The following is a 19597-nucleotide window of genomic DNA, read 5'->3' as shown; positions in this document are numbered from 1 at the left end:
AAAGTATTTTGAATGAATACCTAAATACTAATTAAATAGAATTTCATAATGCAACAATAACTTTCCATTTATTCCACGCTAATAATTAATGAACAATTTTGCTAATCCCCTAAATAAGTACGCTAACAATCATCATTTGTCTATACACTCATCGTGACCATTAACTAACTATTTAGACAATAAAAATAACGTAATTAATCATTCATTAGCAATAGCGCAACAAAATAAATTGTGTTTATACTGGATCAAATATTATTTCTGTAATGATAAGTACTTTTGTATAACAAAGTTAAAACACTACATATAAGCAATTGTATGTAAATATGTACCTGACAGACTAGGTGTGTTCTTGTTTAGCCATACATTTCCGTTCAGTCAGTAGTTTAGAAAATCCCAATGTTACAAAAATATTAAATGCACTAAAAACAGGAAAGAGTGATATATATTTTTCCATAATAAGTAAGGAAAGCAGCAGAGTAATACAAATATAGGTACATAAAATCCTTCAATTCGATAACCTTGTTTGTGTATATATTTTGCTGGCAGTGTGAATGGCAAATATTATCAAAAAATGAATACATACTTGTTTGTAGTAGATTTTGTAGTAATCTAAGTAAACGACTAATTTTGCATACATATTTCAATTATTATATTATGTATTATCTTGTTTTGTCCTTGTAAATATTCAACCTGTGAGTTTTCATTTCATTGATAATAATAATTGGTTTGTCAAGCTGAATAAAAGCTAAGCAGGTTATTTTCTTTAGCTAAATAAATTTTGTCCTAAATAAATTGGCTTCACAGTCTGGACGAATGAGTTGGTGGAGTACGTACAAAGAGTTTTTTTCAGATCCGTTATTTTAGTATCAGTTGATTTAAAATTGAGTATATTAATAAATTGTGACAGATAATTTGTTTTTGGAGAGGAAATCACAAAATTTTGGGATATTAGTATTTTGACAGGGAAAGCGAATGTACATAGATAGATACAGCTAAACGGTTCACAATTTTGATAATGAATGTTTAAAATTAATAAAAATGGCAACAATTAGGTAGTAATTTATAACTATCTACAACTTATAAACATATGTATGGCAATACTTATTACGTAGTAGTAGTAATTAATATTTCATATATTTGGACATTTTTGATTTCTTTCTTGCACTTATTGTAGGCGCAACAACGCGCAACAACGCGCAACGGCTTTAGTTGAAATTTTACTTTCCACGCCCCTTTCCATCTCCACTAGCACTTCCACTTCCGCTAAGTTTTTGACCCACTGCTGAAGCAATGTTGATTCCTGTTAGCGCTTGTACACACGGGTTTAATGTTCCAATCGTCTTTGTCAGTTCTCCAACTAGACTGCTCCCATCTAGAAAATATACACATAAATCCATTTTAGATCAATTTCTGTTTTGTTTATAGCTGTGTATTTTTTATCACCTTTGTTTCCTCCAATAATTAGGATATCTTCAATCTTTGCAAGTGGGGCTGAAACTTCGGCCGCGATTTGGGGCAGGTGTTGAGTAATCATAGCACAGATCTGATAAAAAGATATGTATGTGAAATATCACTGAATTCGAGTATAAAATAGAAATTATTTCGTAATTGAATCCAGCTTACTCCAGCATTTCCAAAGTTGGCGTACGAGGAGGCCTTCGCCTTCATTGTTTCTGCCTGAGATTTTCCAACGGCAGCGATAGCTTCGGACTCTGCTTGACCAATTTTTCTGATCCGTTCCGCCTCTGCTCGGGCTACTTCCAGTGTCTCCGTTCGTCTCCCTTCAGCCACGGTTTGAACTCGGTAAGCTTCTGCTTCGGCCGGCAACTTCACGGCAGCTACACAAATGAACAACAGTTAATGTGTTATCTCTCTGAATCCATGATTAATATTCATTTATTTATCTAACCGACTAAATCTCTTTCCTTCCTTTGAACTTCTTGTTCTTCAACTTCAACCAATTTCCTTCGTTCGATAACATCACACAATTTTTCCTCGTGCTTCAATTTCTGACTCACTGCAAAGATAGGAATCAAACGTCAAATTCATTCTGATTTGAATAAAATTTTTAAAAGAGTATATTCACCTTTGGCAGCAGAAAGTTCATAGGCTAGAAAAATGAGGAATACATAATTTAATGTTAAGTTCTGCATTCTTTTAATTGAATATTAAAATCAACTCACCTAAGGCAGCTTCTGCTTTCGCAGTGTTAATTTCTGTCATGAAAAGAGAAAATACACAAAATTAATATCAGCAATATACCAATTCAAAGCAAGAACTTGTGTTCAAATGATGAATATTACCTTTGTCAAAGGCAGCTTGTTGAAGTTTGTAAATGCGGAAACAATCCTCCACCTTCCTGCAAACGAAAAGATAAAGCATTTTAAGTATCGGTATGTTGCACGTACAAATCATTGAAATACAAATTTTTACTCACGTGTCTGTGGAGTACTTGACATCCATGGCAGATTTCTGGCATTCTGATTCCTGCAAATATGACCAGTTCCATCTTACTCTTTCATTTTGCGACAATATTAACCTCACGAACTTACCCGAATTCCAGCATCTCGCCCAGCCTGCGCCACACCGACATCGGCGTCACGACGTACATTTGCGGTCTGAGATTTCCCCAGAGAACTGAGATACTCGACATCATCAAATACGTCTTTAATGGTAAATGAGAGGATCTAAAAAGAAAACATTTACATACGTGAGTCAAAAATAAAAATAAATATAATTAAGAATATATCCCACTAACTTCAATTCCCATCCGTCCCACGTCCGGCGCAGCAACTTCTCTTACTAGACTCGCAAATTGGTCACGGTCACGATACTGGAAAATATAACAATATTCAATTAAACCATGATGAATGTCATACTTACAACACCATCAATATATGAATAAACTTACCACTTCTTCCACAGTCAGGGTTCCTGCAAACAAAAACAAAGATATTCATGAGACAAATTGCACACATTTCTCACCTCGGACTTGGACTAATGCCCAAGCCCAGCACCGTCGTAGCGCTTCTGCATATGTACACCAATTAGTCAAACTATTTCTTATCTTCTTTTTCCTTCTCGGATGGAGATCGAGCAAAGAAATTAGGGAAATGCGTTTCGTTTGACTAGATAACTTATGTATATGTACATCAAACTTTTCAGCAAAGAACGACTAAATACCTAAGTCGAACCATCTGATCTTGTTTTACTTATTATTACGCTACATTATAAATGAATTTTGATTTTAAGTAATCGTTATGTTAGGTTTAAGTGGCCCCGGTCTGATCACATTTTTAGCCGGACTTTGGCTTATCCCTATACCAGTGACATTTTTCGGTTATACAATGTACGACCTGTACGATCCGGAGGGAAGGCCTTTCATCACGACGGAGCTAGAGTTGTTAGCGCAGTATGACGTTATCGTGGTGGGGGCAGGATCAGCAGGTATATTTATTCATGCATTATTTATTTCATAAATCTTGCATAACTAATTTTACCCACAAAATTGGAAATTAGGCGCAGTGATCACTAACAGACTTTCAGAAGTTAAGGAATGGAATGTACTCCTTCTCGAGGCTGGTGTAGACGAACCAGAAATGATTTCCAACGCTCCTGCGCTCGCTGGTACAATTAAGTCCAGACCAACAAAATTTTCTAATGTAAATGTATAAATAAAATATGATCCCCTTACATATTTACAGCTTATCTTCAACTCTCCCCTGTCGACTGGCAGTACAAAACTGAGCCCATGCCGACCGCATGTCTCGGTCTGGAAGGGGGGCGGTCTAACTGGCCGCGTGGAAAAGTTCTCGGAGGCTCTTCCGTCCTCAACTATATGCTCTACGTTCGTGGAAATAGGCGAGATTATGACCAGTGGGAGGAGATGGGTAATCCTGGCTGGGGATATGACAATGTGCTCCACTACTTCAAGGTATACCAAATTTTATGCCAAACACAGAACCAACTTATCCACGCAATTATGTAAATTGACTACTGATTGCCTCCAGAAATCTGAAGATAACCGCAACCCCTACCTCGCTTACTCCCCTTATCACTCGTCCGGTGGCTATCTCACCGTCCAGGAATCCCCTTGGCGCACCCCTCTCGCCACCGCTTTCGTCGAAGCGGGCGAACAGCTCGGCTACATTAACCAGGATATCAACGGGGAGAGTCAGACCGGCTTCATGGTGGCGCAAGGGACGATCCGGAGGGGTTCGCGGTGTTCCACGGCTCGAGCCTTCCTACGGCCCATACGGCTCAGACCGAACCTTCATGTCGCAATCCAGGCTCACGTGACCAAAGTAAACGTCGACCCTGTGAGTAAAAGAGCGTGGGGTGTGACCGCTTTTATTGGTGGGAGATCGCGAGTCATTCTCGCATCGAAGGAAATTATCCTCTCTGCGGGGGCGATTTCATCCCCGCAACTTCTCATGTTATCCGGAATCGGGCCAAAAGATCATTTAACCGAGATGGGAATTCCGGTCATACAAGTAATTTCGAGTCTAATCCATAAATAAGTAATTAACTAACGTAACGACTTGAATTATCTTTCGACCAGGACGCTCCAGTCGGAGAGAATTTACAAGATCACATCGGTTACGGCGGCCTTGCCTTCACCGTTGACCAGCCCGTGACCTTAGTGTCGCCACGGTATGAGAATTTAGAGGCTGCTTTGGACTACAGTCTATATGGAGATGGACCTATCACTGTGCTCGGTGGGGTCGAAACGCTGGCTTTCGTCCACTCAAAGTAAGTAAATAAAAAATCCACACTAATCCATCCAATCCACAAATTCAATTTTGTTCAGATACTCAAACGTCTCTCTGGACTGGCCAGATGTCCAATTTCATCTCATTCCAGCCAGCGTGGCTAGTGATGGTGGGGTTACACTCCGACATGCCCTGGGTAAATGCATGACAATCATTCCATTGCTCCCTACTTATCAGGTCTAAATATGGAGACAACCCCCTCAATTTTTTAATAGCAAGTATTTACTATTTTTTTAAGGGGTCAGTGACTACATGTGGAACTCTGTCTATAAGGAGCTCTCCTACCGAGACACTTACACCGCCCTGCCCGTCCTCCTCCGCCCCAAGAGTAAGGGCCTCATTCGCCTCCGATCTGCCCACCCATTCGTTCACCCGTACATCTACCCCAACTACTTGGCCCACCCTGATGACGTCGCAGTGCTCGTGGAAGGGATAAAAATCGCCCTCGCGCACTCCGTAACTCCAGCCATGCAACAGTTCGGAGTTCACCTGCATGCAAAACCATACCCTCAGTGTGTTCAGTTTGGTCCCTTCACTGATAACTATTGGGCCTGCTGTGCGAGACATTATACGAGCACGATTTACCATCCTGTCGGTAATTAACATATATAACTATTTCTAACTGCACATTAAATACTGCCGTATTTTTGACCCAGGTACGTGCAAAATGGGACCAGTCTCCGATCCCGAGTCAGTCGTGGACTCTCGCCTTCGTGTCATTGGGATTCACAATCTACGCGTGGCTGACGGTAATAACTATAACTTTTCCCCGCCTCGAGTTATAATTAGTTAATTGTTCCAATAATTTCAAAAATGACATGATTTCATAAAAATTTCAGCCTCAATCATGCCAAAATTGGTGAGTGGAAATACAAACGTCCCAGTAATTATGATTGGTGAAAAGGCAAGCGACATGATTAAGCAAGACTGGGGAATTCCAATCAATCCGATCGAACCACCACCACCACCAAAAACCACTCATGTCTGAAGAGTTTTCCCATTATTTGCTCCCTTTTCATTAAATTGTTACTGTTAGTTTGATGATGATAATAGTTTTCTGCATACCGAACTTAATTACTAGTCCAATAATAAAAATAAAATGGAGGAATTAATTAATTAATTACCCAGAATGGCACGTAAATGGCCTTCCAGCGTTTGATTAACTGTTCCCCTAAGCTGGTTGACTGGAACGCCCAAAAATTGTTCAGCCGCCGTTCTTAACAAGTCATCCGCACGCATCACTTTGATTTGAGCGACCCCAGTCACTGTGAGAGGGACTCCTTGCGCCGTCTCGACATGTTCACACATTGGATTCACGGTCATTACCTGTTGAACAAGTTAAATTTACATGTGCCATTATAAATTATTAATTCAATAATTAGGCTATAATTGTTATCATCAATATTGATTTTATTACCTCCAATGACAATCGCTGTACATCAGTCACCAACCACCATGCGAACGTCCATCCACCCACGATGGTCTTTTTTGTCGTCGAACCGTAGCATCCTCCTGCAAGTCAGAGAAAAAATATGGTCATGAGTTCACCGTATTTTTCATAATTCTTTATTTCAACATAAAATAGAAGTTAACAAAAAGTTCAAGGTTTGAAAGGATTACATAAATCCAACCTTCATCCGACCACTTTTTGATCCTAAAATCCTACCTAATAGAATACCTTGATCAAGGACCAGACAAATCCCTAACCTAACTTTTCGAGTTCACAACTTTGTTCAAGGACACATTCCCAACCCGTTATGATGACCTCCAAATTCCGAAACTAACCACAAACTCCAGGAAGTTTGTTACCCCGTCGGTTACATAGGTGACGTATTCCCATTTCATCATTTCGGTAAACCAAATATTTACATTTTATGATACAAACACTTTTAGCCATCAGCATCGTCATTCAAGGAGAGAAAGCACTTATTCAACCCAGTTAAACGCAATGCAAGTCATCCTTCGTAATGCTAATACCGGATATTGTGTATTATTAGCGTCATTACATTATCGCACATCAACCAGCCACACCTACAACTTAATCTTCATCTCTTCGTAACAATTTAAAATCCATTTCGATTTCACTCCTAAGTACGACACCGATTACGAGTGGGTGTGTATGTATGGATTTCATGATCTTTATCGCATTTCGTATTGACACAACATTTCATTCTCGTATCAGAGACTCGGTAAAGTTCCGTAGCTGATGGACAGGGGGCAAATTCCACGCCTTTTCTTTCCTCCTGGGATCAACAACATTTAAAATATGCACCCACAACTATAATAATACTCACACAATAAGATTACAGATCAGAAACATGCTGCGTTTCGTGGTCGACTTGTTAGTGTATCAAATGTGAAAGCTAGTCAAACAAGATGACCCAGCCAACAAAGTAAAAAAACCTTGTCAAACCCAAACTCACACACAAACCAACCACATATTCACACATCAAACGAACCGTCAAAACTTAAATTCATCAGCTATTTAGCAAATAGCGACAACAAAGGACAATTATGTGCATCTAATTCAGTCAAAGGCTGCGTATGCATGCATGTGTTTTAATCTACACATTATGTCTTCTCCCATGGACGGAGGTTTGTATTAATTAATAATCCAACTTTCTTATACGAGAGGAGATAACAAGATATGTATGAATGAAGCTATGATATTTTTCAGACGCATTGTTTCAATCCCGTGTCCTTATCCTTGTTTTAAACATATTAATCAATGAAAGTCTGGCGTACACAGACAAAAATTTGCTAATTAGGACGACTGATTGATTCACTTTTCACATTTCATTGTCAATTAACACTTCTTATCTTGTATCAGGATTAGTGATCGTTTATTACGAAAGAGAAGGAGACCATGGGGAGCAAAGTGTTAATAATACTAATTCAATGGGAAGTTCACACTTTTACTTTTATTCGATAATTTAATTTCATACGTAATTTCATATTTCAATATTTTGGACTGGAAATATGATGATGATCAACTTGACTATTAAATGTTTATTAAGAAAATACTATTAAATTAAGCGAGAAAGAGGGTCTTTGAAATGGATTCCTAATGTCACATTTGCGGTCTTTTACCAAACACAATCCAACATTATGTACATGTTTTACTCAAAATTTTGAGCAGACTTCATTTTTTTCTCGCCTCTTACGTATGCAAATATTGATCTAGGTACATATACGTACTAAATATACCAACCCATTTACCCACATTGAAATTTCTCGCCTTCTTTCTTCACATTATATAAAACTATTTAAACCATCATAATGTCAATCTTTCACGGAAGGGTCCCGTTTTTCCTGTAGTAATGAGCAAGATTATTACGAATATCAAATGGGTACCCTCACCACATTGCTTAATCTAGGAATTAAACAATACCACACTACATCATCTTATCCAATCCACACAACAATAATCATAAATAATGATACATTTCAGTCATCTCCGTTTAAATCTCGTCTCTTTTTAACGTATCTATTTTCACACAGTAGTACATACCGCAGACATATGTACTATACACACACGAAACACTGTGTATATGTAAAAGAGAGGCCGAATCTCAACCGGTGCTTCGAGTATCATATCATTTCGTCTGGGAAGGAAGTGTGTGCATATTGCATTACAAATACATACGTGTGCATGCATCCACTGCAGTAAAGATGAGTTTTTAAGACAATACTCACCAGCAGTATAATAGTGGTCAGCAGATCAGTGTGGTAAATACTTACATACGCAGCATAACATTATCTCTTCTTCTTCTTCAAGTGGTGGAATCGACCCAAAAAATCTCAGTTTTCCTTTTCACTCCTCACTCGACGACTCACTGACCCCCGATCATCGTATCTCTTCAAAAAGATGACCATTTAACAGCTATACCGTGTGTGTTGGTGTCTTACCGTGGTGTCTAACCACCAATTTATTTAAAAACTTGGGCTCTTCATCATCATCATCTCGTCCTCTTGGTCAACAAGGGTTGACGAATACGAGTCCCTTGTCAAGTTCAAAGTTTTTATAAAACTGGGTGAAACTGAAACGAGTCATTTTTCTGAGAAAATTCAAGTCAAAAATCTTCTCGTAGGTTTTTCTCGTCGGAGTAATACAATTTTGTGTTCTCAGCTAAAAATCAGAGCCACGTTACGAATACAGAAAGGAAAAGGAACATTTCTTTCGAGAGATGGGATCAGTTGAGTTAACAGATTGTTATGTAGAAGAGTTGAGGTGATTAAGGAGAAATTAATCGACACAACAAGTCTGTCGAATGCGAATGAAAGTGAGTGAAGTTCATCACCAACCACAACACCTCAAGAAATGAGAGGAAAGAGAAACAGGTGAAGCTAATGTAAGTGCACAATCATCATCATCATTCTTATATTGATGATGATAAATAATTTGTGATACATGGGTTGGGTCACCCACCAGCAGCAGCATTGTCGTAAAGATTTAGTAGTGTGAAATATTCGAGAAATGTCAAACCCAGAGTTGCAGTGAATTTCCGACGCGGAATGCTTCCAACATGAGACAAGAGAGGAGTTTATTGTTTTGTATTGAGTGATACAGTGCGTGTTGGTTTGGTTATAAAAAGGTTCCTGTTGTTTTGTGTGTGTCAATAAATTCATATTCGGGGGAGAAGAACAAGACTAAATTTGCACAAAAATAAGTGGATTCACTGACGTGTGCGAATGGAGAAGGTAAGTGTCACGCTGGATATTTAACAAGACCAACATTTGACATTTTACATACTCGCATACTTTCTCAAATACATATGTCCAACTTTACAAAAATGGATTGAGCACACGTACGTCGTACATGATAACGGGAGCCGGCAATTTAATATTCATAAGTAACTGAATACACAGCAGTCTTGCAAATTTTTGGAAGTATGTAATTTCATTGGACTTGTATGTGCATCTTATTTATCAATCTAGAAGACGTGCCACTATAGATCTCTAATATATGTATGTAATAATAATACTGCAATCAGCACTTTCATGCTCGCTGCATTATCTCACACTCTCAATTTCGTTTTGCAAGTAGCCAATTCATGCCTTAAAGATTTACAATTTTACTTAATTCTTGAATTTTTACATCTTAAATTTCAACAATAATAATGAAAACTCTGTCTGCTATAAAACAAAAAAAAGAGTGAGTGAATTATGCGTTATGAAAGCAGCAGTAAATTAAATACATCATCATCATCAAAATAAGTATGTACGTACATCTCTAAATTCAATTCACTAATCTATTGCGCACACAGACATATGTAGATCCAACGGCAAGATAAGTTCCCAGTAATTCTTTTCACTTTCATTCCACGTCATATGTACATACATATTTACCAATAAACTTCGAATGTGCCTGCAATTTATAAAAGTCTGTGTGGTTGTTTGTTTCAATTTTATTTTTCATTGTTCCTGCCACATCATCTAATTCCTACCCTATTTGGCGTATGTACATATGTACAAATAGTCGTGTAGTCCTCCGAGTAGTATTTAATGTCACTCCCAATAAATGGCAGGTGAGGTGTGGGTTTTTTTCTATTCTGTAATTCAAATCAACAAAAGAGGGACCCCACCTCACCTCCGAGTACGTTGTTGAGCATCATTTATTATGCGACACGACAAGTGAAAGGCCATATCGACGCAATTAAAAAATGCAAGTTATGTTATGTATGTATTTAAGGAACAAGACATGTAGGTACATACGCGTGTAACCCTATTTTATGTACCGATTTATGTACACTTACGTAATCCAACAACGGTTATTACAAAACCTTGTTTCATTTTTTTCATGACTTGACATCCGTCCAGACTGCATGCATTAAGAAAATTTTGAATCATGTCACTGTGACGTTACACATTTTACTCGTGTGATCCAACAACAATATAAAATGCAGGAGCGTGATGATGATGTGTGCGAATTTTAGGGCAAACTGCACTTTCCTTCCTATATATTATTGACTTGAAATTAGCCATGCTTCGCCCAGTGGATAACAAAAGACTGCAATAATATTGCAACTAAACAAATAGTTAGTTGATGCATCTCAATAATTATGACCGCAGCTAATCTGTACTGTCCACTATTTAAAAATTGACTACGTGCGGGGCACATCGTTCGTATAGTGATAAAAAGTGCGTCCTTAACCATTTTTGGATGCAGTTGGTTGACAATTGTGTAGTAGCAGAGAGACATTAGATAATCCTGCAGGAAAACAAAGTGGCGAAAAAAAAATCTTTTAAGAAAGTTCAAAAAGTTTACTAAATAAAATCAGTAAAACTAAAAACTCATCCAAGGCAAAAGTGCAGTTTTACTACTACTTACATCCACACTTTTGGGTTATGCATGGAATGCTGCAAGTCAGGTTTTACTTTCATTCTCATTTCATCAATGAAACGAATGTGTGAATGAAGAAACAAATTCTTTGTTTAATACATAGAACTTGCAGCAATTAGTTATTAAACTAGTAAAATGTGAACCAAATTCATTCACAAGTGAGTTAAAAAAAGTGTGCAATTTTTAAAACGGGGTGGCTCTTGTGATTGCTAATTCCAGGTTAAAATGACGCCGTAAATTATGCAGCATGGCAATACTGTCAAGTGGAGTCCTCACCGCAGGACTATGGATGGTACTTTTAGTCAATTTTTTATCTACCAAATTTTTCTACGCATTTTTGACCATGGTTTTTTCATCAGGTTCCCGTCTTCATGGGTCTCATGGGCTACATGAAATACGACTCCATCGACCCAGAGTCCCACCCAAGGGACAAGAGACATCTCGACCACAAGTAACCAAAGACAAAACCTAATTTCACTGGCTTGGTTATTACATTTTCATGCCAATTATTTCCCCAGCTACGACTTTATTATCGTCGGAGCGGGTTCAGCAGGGTCCGTGCTGGCCAACCGTTTGAGTGAAATTCCTAACTGGAAGGTCCTCCTCTTGGAGGCAGGGTCCGACGAGAACACGGTCAGTGACATCCCCGCAGTAGCGGCGTATTTGCAGGGTTCATCTCTCGACTGGCAGTTCAAAACGGAACCACAACCAACGGCATGTCTGGGACTAGTCGGTAATTAATTTGATATTCTCTCACCATAATTTTATTCCGCATAAACCAAAATTACGATACGTAACAAAAAATGCAGGTGGACGATGCAATTGGCCGCGTGGAAAGGTTCTCGGAGGCTCTTCCGTCCTCAACTATATGCTCTATGTTCGTGGAAATCGGCGAGATTATGATCTGTGGGAGGAGATGGGTAATCCTGGCTGGGGATATGACAATGTGCTCCATTATTTCAAGGTATGCATCCCATTCTTGTACGATTAAACGGCTAAACGATTAAACGTCGCTTCCCTGACTGAGATTTCTTCACTTCTAGAAATCTGAAGATAATCGGAACCCATATCTCGCCCAGTCCCCATACCATTCGTCCGGTGGCTATCTCACTGTCCAAGAAGCCCCTTGGCGTACCCCTCTCGCCACCACGTTCGTCGAAGCAGGGATGGAAATGGGGTATGAAAATCGGGACGGAAATGGTGAGCATCAAACCGGCTTTATGATAGCGCAAGGAACAATTAGACGCGGGTCGAGGTGCAGTGCGGCCAAGGTGAGATAATTGTTACTATTTAACTAAACCATCATTTACTACCATCTTAATTATTTATTTAGGCATTTCTACGCCCCGTCCGCCTCCGTCCTAACCTTCACATTGCCATGCACTCCCACGCCATGAAAGTTCTCTTCGACGAAAACAAGAGAGCCATCGGGGTGCGTTTTAAAAGGGATGGAAAGGTTCAAAACGTGTATGCCAGAAGGGAAGTCATCCTCTCCAGTGGGGCAATAAATAGTCCACACCTTCTCATGCTGTCCGGAATCGGGCAGGCGGACCATCTCCGAGAGATGGGAATCCCTCTAGTCAAGGTTTTAACTATTCAATTAATTAGTATAAATACATAATCTACACAGTATTCACTATAATTTTACATATAATCTCATCCATCCGAACAGGACGCTCCCGTCGGGATGAACCTCCAAGATCATTTTGGTTTTGGTGGTTTAGTATTTCTAGTCGACAAGCCGGTAACTCAACGCGTTATAAATAATCTCCAAGTCATAGTCTCATCCTATCAAATTCCAGGTGTCCATGGTGCAATCGAGGTACGAGAACATGGGGTCAGTCATGCAGTATGTCATGTATGGCAAAGGCCCCCTCACGATTCTGGGAGGGGTCGAAGCTCTCGCCTGGGTCAACACCAAGTATGCCAACGCCACGGATGACTTTCCCGATATCGAGTTCCATTTTGTAGCTGGATCGTGAGTGCTGAATTTTTATTTGCTAAATATGTCCAGACTGACTGACTGACTGGTAGACAAGGTGCTGTCATAATAGTTATGAAGCTATCAAAGTAAATTGGTAATACATACTCGAATTTCGTTATTTATCTGCGTTTCTACCCGTAATAACTTTCCATTCATAATTTGTCTCTCGTATGTACCAATTCCCCTCTCATGATTGGTGAGAGAGATGTTAAAAGCGAGGTGTACACTTTCTCCAATTAATTTGTCATCCTAAAAGCCCTTTTCTTCTGTCAAACAACATCCCAAAAGCTCGTTCCTCTCATTACGTCTCGATCAATACTATTCTGTTATACAGCTAAATTGAATATAATTCACTCTCCTCCTCGTCCTTTTCGTCTCCCTGGACAAATAATAATCCCGTCGTGATGATGCTGAGCCGTGTTTCCTCTCCTGCTCCATTATTAACAAGACTTTGGTCTTTTACTTTACCCTTTTTCACTATCTCTTTTACCATCATTAGATTCAATCCTCACTTTAATCGCTTCCAACCACGCAGGCAAATCCTGCTCAAAACTTTCACGGGAAATATAACAAACCAACCGAAACGAGACTGTTATTAGTATCAACAAAGGAAAAAACGATGCGAGCCAGGCATTATCCCAAAATAAGTTTAGAGCTAAAATTACCAAACTTTTACTACCCAGCCTTCAATGTTGACGTGTACACGTAAATGTTAAACAAATGGTGTGTGTAACACGTTCATATGTATTATCGACGTAGGGCATCATCCGATGGAGGAAAACAGATAAAAAAGGCGCACGGCATTTCTGATAAGATGTACAACGAGATGTTTCGCCCCATCGGTAAGGATTTTTTATGTCCATTTAATACCATTTCAGACAACCAATTTTTACGACGTGAATTTCAGTCAATCGTGACACGTGGTCCGTCATCCCCATGATTTTGAGACCCTACAGCAAAGGCTATTTGAGACTAAGGTAATTTTATATATAATTCCAAGCAACACTGACAGCGTACTAATTACGCCCTCGGCGTAATCCGATTCTTTGTGACGTGGTTGACAAAATCTCATTTGTTCCTGACTTGTTCCTATTTATTTACGAAATTTAAGTAAAATTAATTAACTTGTGATTAATATCGAGGTCGAGAAATCCATTCGACAAAGTCCTCATTTATCCAAATTATATGATCGGTAAGACAAAAATAAATACCTCATACGCATCTTCTGACAACATCTCTTCGTTTCCTTATTAAGATGACCGCGACGCCAAGATATTGGTCGAAGGGGTCAAAATTGCAATCGCCATGAGTAAAACGCAAGCCTTCCAGAGACTTAATTCTAGAGTCAATCCCTACCTCATGCCAGGCTGTAGACATTTAGTCCACTGGAGTGATGAGTATTGGGAATGTGCCATAAGGTCAGGAAATAAAAAAATAAAACAGAAATTGAGTGCAAGTTTATATCTCTCTTTTTTATGACAGACATTACACAGTCACAATTTATCATCACTCTGGAACCGGTGAGTTTCTATATTTTATTGAACGGATCCCTAAATACTAAATGAATGATTACTTACAATTTGTGTATAACGGTCTATTCTCGCATGAATAAGTTAAATTAAAATTTCTTTGTTAGCAAAAATGGGTCCTTCCTCCGACCCCGAAGCGGTAGTTGACCCACGCCTAAGAGTTTATGGGGTCACTAATCTCAGAGTGGTGGACGCCTCGGTACGAAAATCTGACCAACTTTCCTTCCACTCACAAATCTTAATGTTTAACTAATGATTATCTATTTACTAGATAATGCCAAACGTCGTCAGTGGTAATACTAACGCTCCTACAATCATGATTGGTGAGAAAGCGTCCGACATGATTAAGCAAGATTGGGGCGAGTCCACAGTCTCAATACCTCCGCCAAAGGACGTCTAAAACTACATTTTAATTCTAAGAATCAAATGACTCGAAAAGTATTTTTTAATATTTTTGATACTACTTGTAAATAATGAGACTTTTATAAACTGTCAAATTATTGTGTACATAATACTACATAACTATGCTGGCCATGCAACCCCACCAACCAAACCTAATCGAATAGTGTCATATTTTTAGATACGATATATTAAATACCATGTTTTCTATTAAATTGTGTGTGTACATACACGTTAACAATACTGGATAACCTGTACAGATTAGCAATTTAATGTGAGTTAATCATATACCTTGTACATACCAATTTGTACAGTATTTTTGTTGGTTTTTGGTTAAGAATTCTTCCCTTAGAACTGTTTACTTGGATCCAAATAATTCAAATACTCACTTTTTTCCAATGTCTAATAATATATTTCATACGTCCCAGTCCTTAAGAATTTTAATTAAATGTAGCATTTAAGCAAAAGCCAAATGATATCAGCATTATTACGTGTAATAGAACAGTGTGTACAAAATGCCGTCATTTTATGTAAGACTGGTACATTGCAATGTGTATAAGTAAAGTATAATTAACAACGACGGTTAATGAGCAAATAAAGCGTGTTTGTACAAGAAAAGAGGGAGAAAGTATAGTGCAATGCGGAAATTAAGGAAACATTGATTTTCATGAGGCATCGTCGGAAGTGAAAGAGAAAGTCTGATCGGAAATGAAACCGGAGAAAAGGTTTGCGTTGAATGACGTTCGATGTTCGATCCTTATTTATTCCCCACTGTTTTTGGCACATGACGCAAAAATAACTACTTCATTAATTCTGTACAGCAAAAACCTCGATGCAGCCCGAGCGAGTCATTTACTTTCTCTGATCGACTCAATTTTGACCCCTGACCAATATTTTATTACTGGACCGATCATGAACATCTTCTACCTCATTCAATGCCTTGTCGAAATGCGCATTTTAAGACTAAATTGGTCGAAATCTGTGGAGTACATACTTAGTTTCCCAGACAGACAAATAGACTGACAAGTGCAGAGATAGATAAGCCCTGACTCAAGCTAAGAAGCCAAAAGCTCATTAGTTAGTTCTGCTATCCTAACTACTACATTTGTGTCTAGTAAATAGTCGCTGTATTTTATTCTATCTCTCCATGGCCCTTTTAAAATACCGACCCGCAGTAAATTGCACTCACACAACAACACATTACCAACACGAACCCATTATAAAGATAAATTAAGAAAACAAGTTACTCATGCTTTCAATTTCGAGATCATGTCCGCTTTTAGGAGAAAAAGCTTTGATCTTTCTTGTGCATCATCCCTTCTAGACAAACTTTGTACCAGAAGCGATGTGAAAGAAATTGGATTGTAGCCGGCAAATAACCGGAAGATTTTTTTTCCTCACAGAGAAAGTCAAGCCATCACAGAATGAACATGTCTTTTCTATTAAAGCTGACATGTAGCAGAAGGACAACTTTGTCTTGCTTTAGACAAAGGGAGAAGAGGAGGATGGATAAGCCTGTTGAACGTGTGCGAATGGCAAGAAACTCACGTCAACAGACAGCCAGAGACCAGCAGAAAGCGGGCGACTGACTCAGCGAGCAACAACCGGGTAGTAGAAAGCCATAAAGACCGAGTTATTGCTTTTCTGGCTCCACTGGGACTAAATTGCATGCGAAAATGGGTCTATATATGGGCGGACGTCACCAAGAACAAGAACACCGAGCAAAGTTCATGGCGTAATATGAACTCTGATGCAACTCGATTCGGCTGATGGAATGGAAAGAGAGGAAACTAGAGATCACTTCTTGATGAATGATAGGCTTAGGAATCCAAAATTGATTCACCTTTGCTACACTAAACCAAACATGAGTAAATTCCTGAACAATACTAAAATTGTTCCAACTTTCAAGAGAGAGGAGAAACATAATCTTCAATCTCAAATCGAAAATGCAAATGTAAAATATTGATGAAGTTTGGAGGAAGAAATCAGTCAACTAAATTAAAATTAAAAGTTTTTCTTACCTGACACGATAAGGGCTTCGTTGGGACCGACGGTGTGAATGTTGCCCATCTTGGTACACGAATAAGCACTCCCTCGATGCCGATTTCCCACAAAGTATGACCAAAGCCGCAAAAAAAGTTTCCAACTTTCACAAAACTTTTCCTATCTTGAAGAATAATATTCTTTGAAAGACAGAGTATCGAATCACATTTTGTTTTGGATTGAAAACTAAAATGATATAGGTGGGGCTACACTTTTGAGGAATGTACACAAATATTACAGTCGTTCACAGATTGATTTGTTGGTTTTCCGTGTTTAATTTCAATGTATCGTGTTGTTCGTCATTTCCTGGCACGATCTGTTGCTCCAACTAGAAAAAGGACAACAAACAGAGAAATGTTAGTTACGCTGGTAAAAGATTACTCCAGACTCCAGAGGTAGCGTCAGCATAATTACAGTGCAAGTAAAAAGCACTATTTACCGAACCATAAACTATGTATACATAACATAACTACATATATTACATATAACTACATATGCCGTGTGACTATGCCTCAGCCTCATATCCATGAACGCTATTACACATTCGGAATTCTGAGAATTACACACGATAAAAAAATCTGGTCCTGCTTAAAATGCAAATTATTCTACAGGACAAAAACTGCATGTGAATGTACATATGTTCAACATAACCAAATCACTGTTGCTCTGTAATGCAAAATTGTAAAATTGAATTGCTATTCATACCACGTAATGTACCCAACTATGCATCTCTAAACTAAACTAGACATCACTAGTTAATGTTAACGACTGTTGTTAAATGCTTCACTGGATTTCATGCTGTTCGGCGACTTGTCGCATTAGTGATTAGACGGAAAATGTCAGTTTCCTTCCTTCACTCACAAAAATGCCAGGTTTTAAATCAGATTGAAATTGAAATGTCAGTCAATCTTTAACAACTACATTAAATTAGTTTGTGAGCTTACTAAAATAGGACGGTGCAAGATTTATCAATGAATTTAAATATTATTTACCTTAGATTTCAAGCAGCCGAGCCAAGCCTCTATTTAAATGGGATTTAAATTATCAGGGATCTGACCAGCCAGGCTAAATCACTGAAATCAAACAAAGAATGTACCCGATATAAAAACAAACAAGATAACACACTGATAACGCTAAATACAAATAAATTACCTACGAATGTCGATGAACCTGTTTGTAAATAAATCGAACTCGAATCGCAAATGTTGAGTGAGTGAATGCAAACCCCGCTCTCCAAACCCAAACAAAAACTGAACTGGAATTTTATGTTACCGAAAAAATGGGAAAATGTCTCAAAAATTTTTTCATTTTTAGCAAAAACTAATCAGATTTTGTAAATTCATTGAGGAAAATTGAGACTCTTTTTTGGAATTTTAATTTTCTAGGGAGTTGTCTATGTTATATCAATGTATTTATTTAGCCGTATCAGAACAGAACTTTGTTTTGATTTTCCGGGTGAACTGAACTCACCGAAAAAACCGATTTACTACTACCAACAACTAAACTATCTCTCACAAAACTTGACAAAAAGAAAGTAGTAGAAAAAAACTTACCCATCGTCATCATCACCCACCGCTACCCGGTTTTGGTTCGGAGACTCTGTCACTTTACTTTATCTCACTGACTGACAAGTAAGTAATGCGGGTAGTATAGAAAAAGCCTCCTTTTCTCGGGTTTCTTCGGGGAAGTGAAATTCGGTTCGGTCTTCGCTCCTGGCTACGCTCTATCTCTAACGAAATAAAAGCCTTTTCTGATACCCGTTTTCCGGGGTGAAGTTGTGATATGTTTTGTATGTATACATTGTATGATGATGAGTAAGTTGCATTAATTTCATGGATTTTTGGTTGGGGTACTGAACTGACTTTACGTTCTGGTCTTACCACTTTTGAATAATGCCATGATGCGTATCCACTCGAACTTTCTCTCGGTGTGTGAAGTGCCAAATCAAACAAAAGGGTGGGCTGGAAATGGAATGCTTGTATGATTCATAATCATAATATTATTCAGTCAGTCTCAAAGCCATCAAAATAAATATGTAACAGTATATTTTTAACTGAACGTCACTTACAAAAAAATAATTAATACTCGAAACTTAAAGTATTTATAATAATTAGTAAATATCATAAGTCATATCGTTACAACTTTCTTTATTAAACTTGAACCATGAACGATTTTCTACCTTTTTTGTATCTTATCAATCGGTGATAAATCTGAAAAAATCGGAATGAGACAATTTTCTCAATTTTCCCATTTTTCTCACCTTACTTCTGATGAGACATTTATAAAAAATTGTTTGGCATTTGATACAGATTGCTGCCCTTTCGTTTCTTCACACCCACAACGCCACTTCATCCAAATGACGATAACCCAATTAATTAATAAGATAACTATGTAAATATGAAGCTAACTATTTGATAAAGTTTCCCGTAAAGTAATGCCACAACAACCTCCATCTCGCGAGCCAAGTCTCAATCCACCCAAAATTGAGCGAAAGCCTCCACTCCAAACCAAACTGAATCCCTTTTGA

The 19597-nt window shown here is 38.3% G+C and overlaps 3 protein-coding genes across 6 annotated transcripts; 2 read left to right on the top strand and 1 right to left on the bottom strand.

The window, feature by feature from the left end:
- Positions 1–36: 36 nt before the first annotated feature.
- On the bottom strand, positions 37–18747 carry LOC110860624 (flotillin-2). Of its 3 annotated transcripts, none has more exons than XM_035860495.1 (16): positions 18624–18747; positions 18063–18143; positions 17049–17398; positions 6190–6284; positions 5897–6098; positions 2912–2934; positions 2759–2833; positions 2553–2687; positions 2438–2487; positions 2304–2359; positions 2184–2216; positions 2087–2110; positions 1910–2017; positions 1624–1838; positions 1444–1543; positions 37–1372 (listed from the first exon to the last, which is right to left on the bottom strand). In XM_035860495.1, exons 3-16 carry the CDS (start codon positions 17095–17097, stop codon positions 1218–1220), a joined length of 1320 nt encoding a protein of 439 aa, XP_035716388.1. In that variant the 5' UTR covers positions 17098–17398; positions 18063–18143; positions 18624–18747; the 3' UTR covers positions 37–1217. The 3 variants fall into 3 exon arrangements, with proteins under 3 accessions (XP_035716388.1, XP_021965388.1, XP_035716389.1); XM_022109696.2 differs by lacking the exon at positions 18624–18747 and adding an exon at positions 18223–18336; XM_035860496.1 differs by lacking the exons at positions 18063–18143; positions 18624–18747 and adding an exon at positions 17776–17790.
- Positions 3143–5907, top strand: LOC110860621 (glucose dehydrogenase [FAD, quinone]). Its single transcript, XM_022109693.2, has 9 exons — positions 3143–3447; positions 3520–3627; positions 3705–3934; positions 4011–4493; positions 4562–4752; positions 4811–4908; positions 5011–5367; positions 5429–5521; positions 5612–5907. The coding sequence occupies exons 1-9, from the start codon at positions 3261–3263 to the stop codon at positions 5758–5760; spliced, it is 1896 nt and encodes a 631-aa protein (XP_021965385.1). The 5' UTR covers positions 3143–3260; the 3' UTR covers positions 5761–5907.
- Positions 8574–15651, top strand: LOC110860622 (glucose dehydrogenase [FAD, quinone]). Of its 2 annotated transcripts, none has more exons than XM_022109695.2 (16): positions 8574–9473; positions 11335–11407; positions 11475–11566; positions 11634–11848; positions 11925–12079; positions 12159–12386; positions 12449–12700; positions 12788–12859; positions 12918–13093; positions 13859–13941; positions 14007–14076; positions 14242–14291; positions 14355–14517; positions 14582–14619; positions 14736–14827; positions 14900–15651. In XM_022109695.2, the coding sequence occupies exons 2-16, from the start codon at positions 11363–11365 to the stop codon at positions 15026–15028; spliced, it is 1860 nt and encodes a 619-aa protein (XP_021965387.1). In that variant the 5' UTR covers positions 8574–9473; positions 11335–11362; the 3' UTR covers positions 15029–15651. The 2 variants fall into 2 exon arrangements, with proteins under 2 accessions (XP_021965387.1, XP_021965386.1); XM_022109694.2 differs by lacking the exon at positions 8574–9473 and adding an exon at positions 10938–11143.
- Positions 18748–19597: the final 850 nt, after the last annotated feature.

Source organism: Folsomia candida, unplaced genomic scaffold (assembly GCF_002217175.1).
Source record: "Folsomia candida strain VU population unplaced genomic scaffold, ASM221717v1 Fcan01_Sc033, whole genome shotgun sequence".
NCBI classification, from domain to species: Eukaryota; Metazoa; Arthropoda; class Collembola; order Entomobryomorpha; family Isotomidae; genus Folsomia; species Folsomia candida.
The sequence above is the reverse complement of the archived record's forward strand: the minus strand, read 5'-3'. Positions and strand labels throughout refer to the sequence as shown.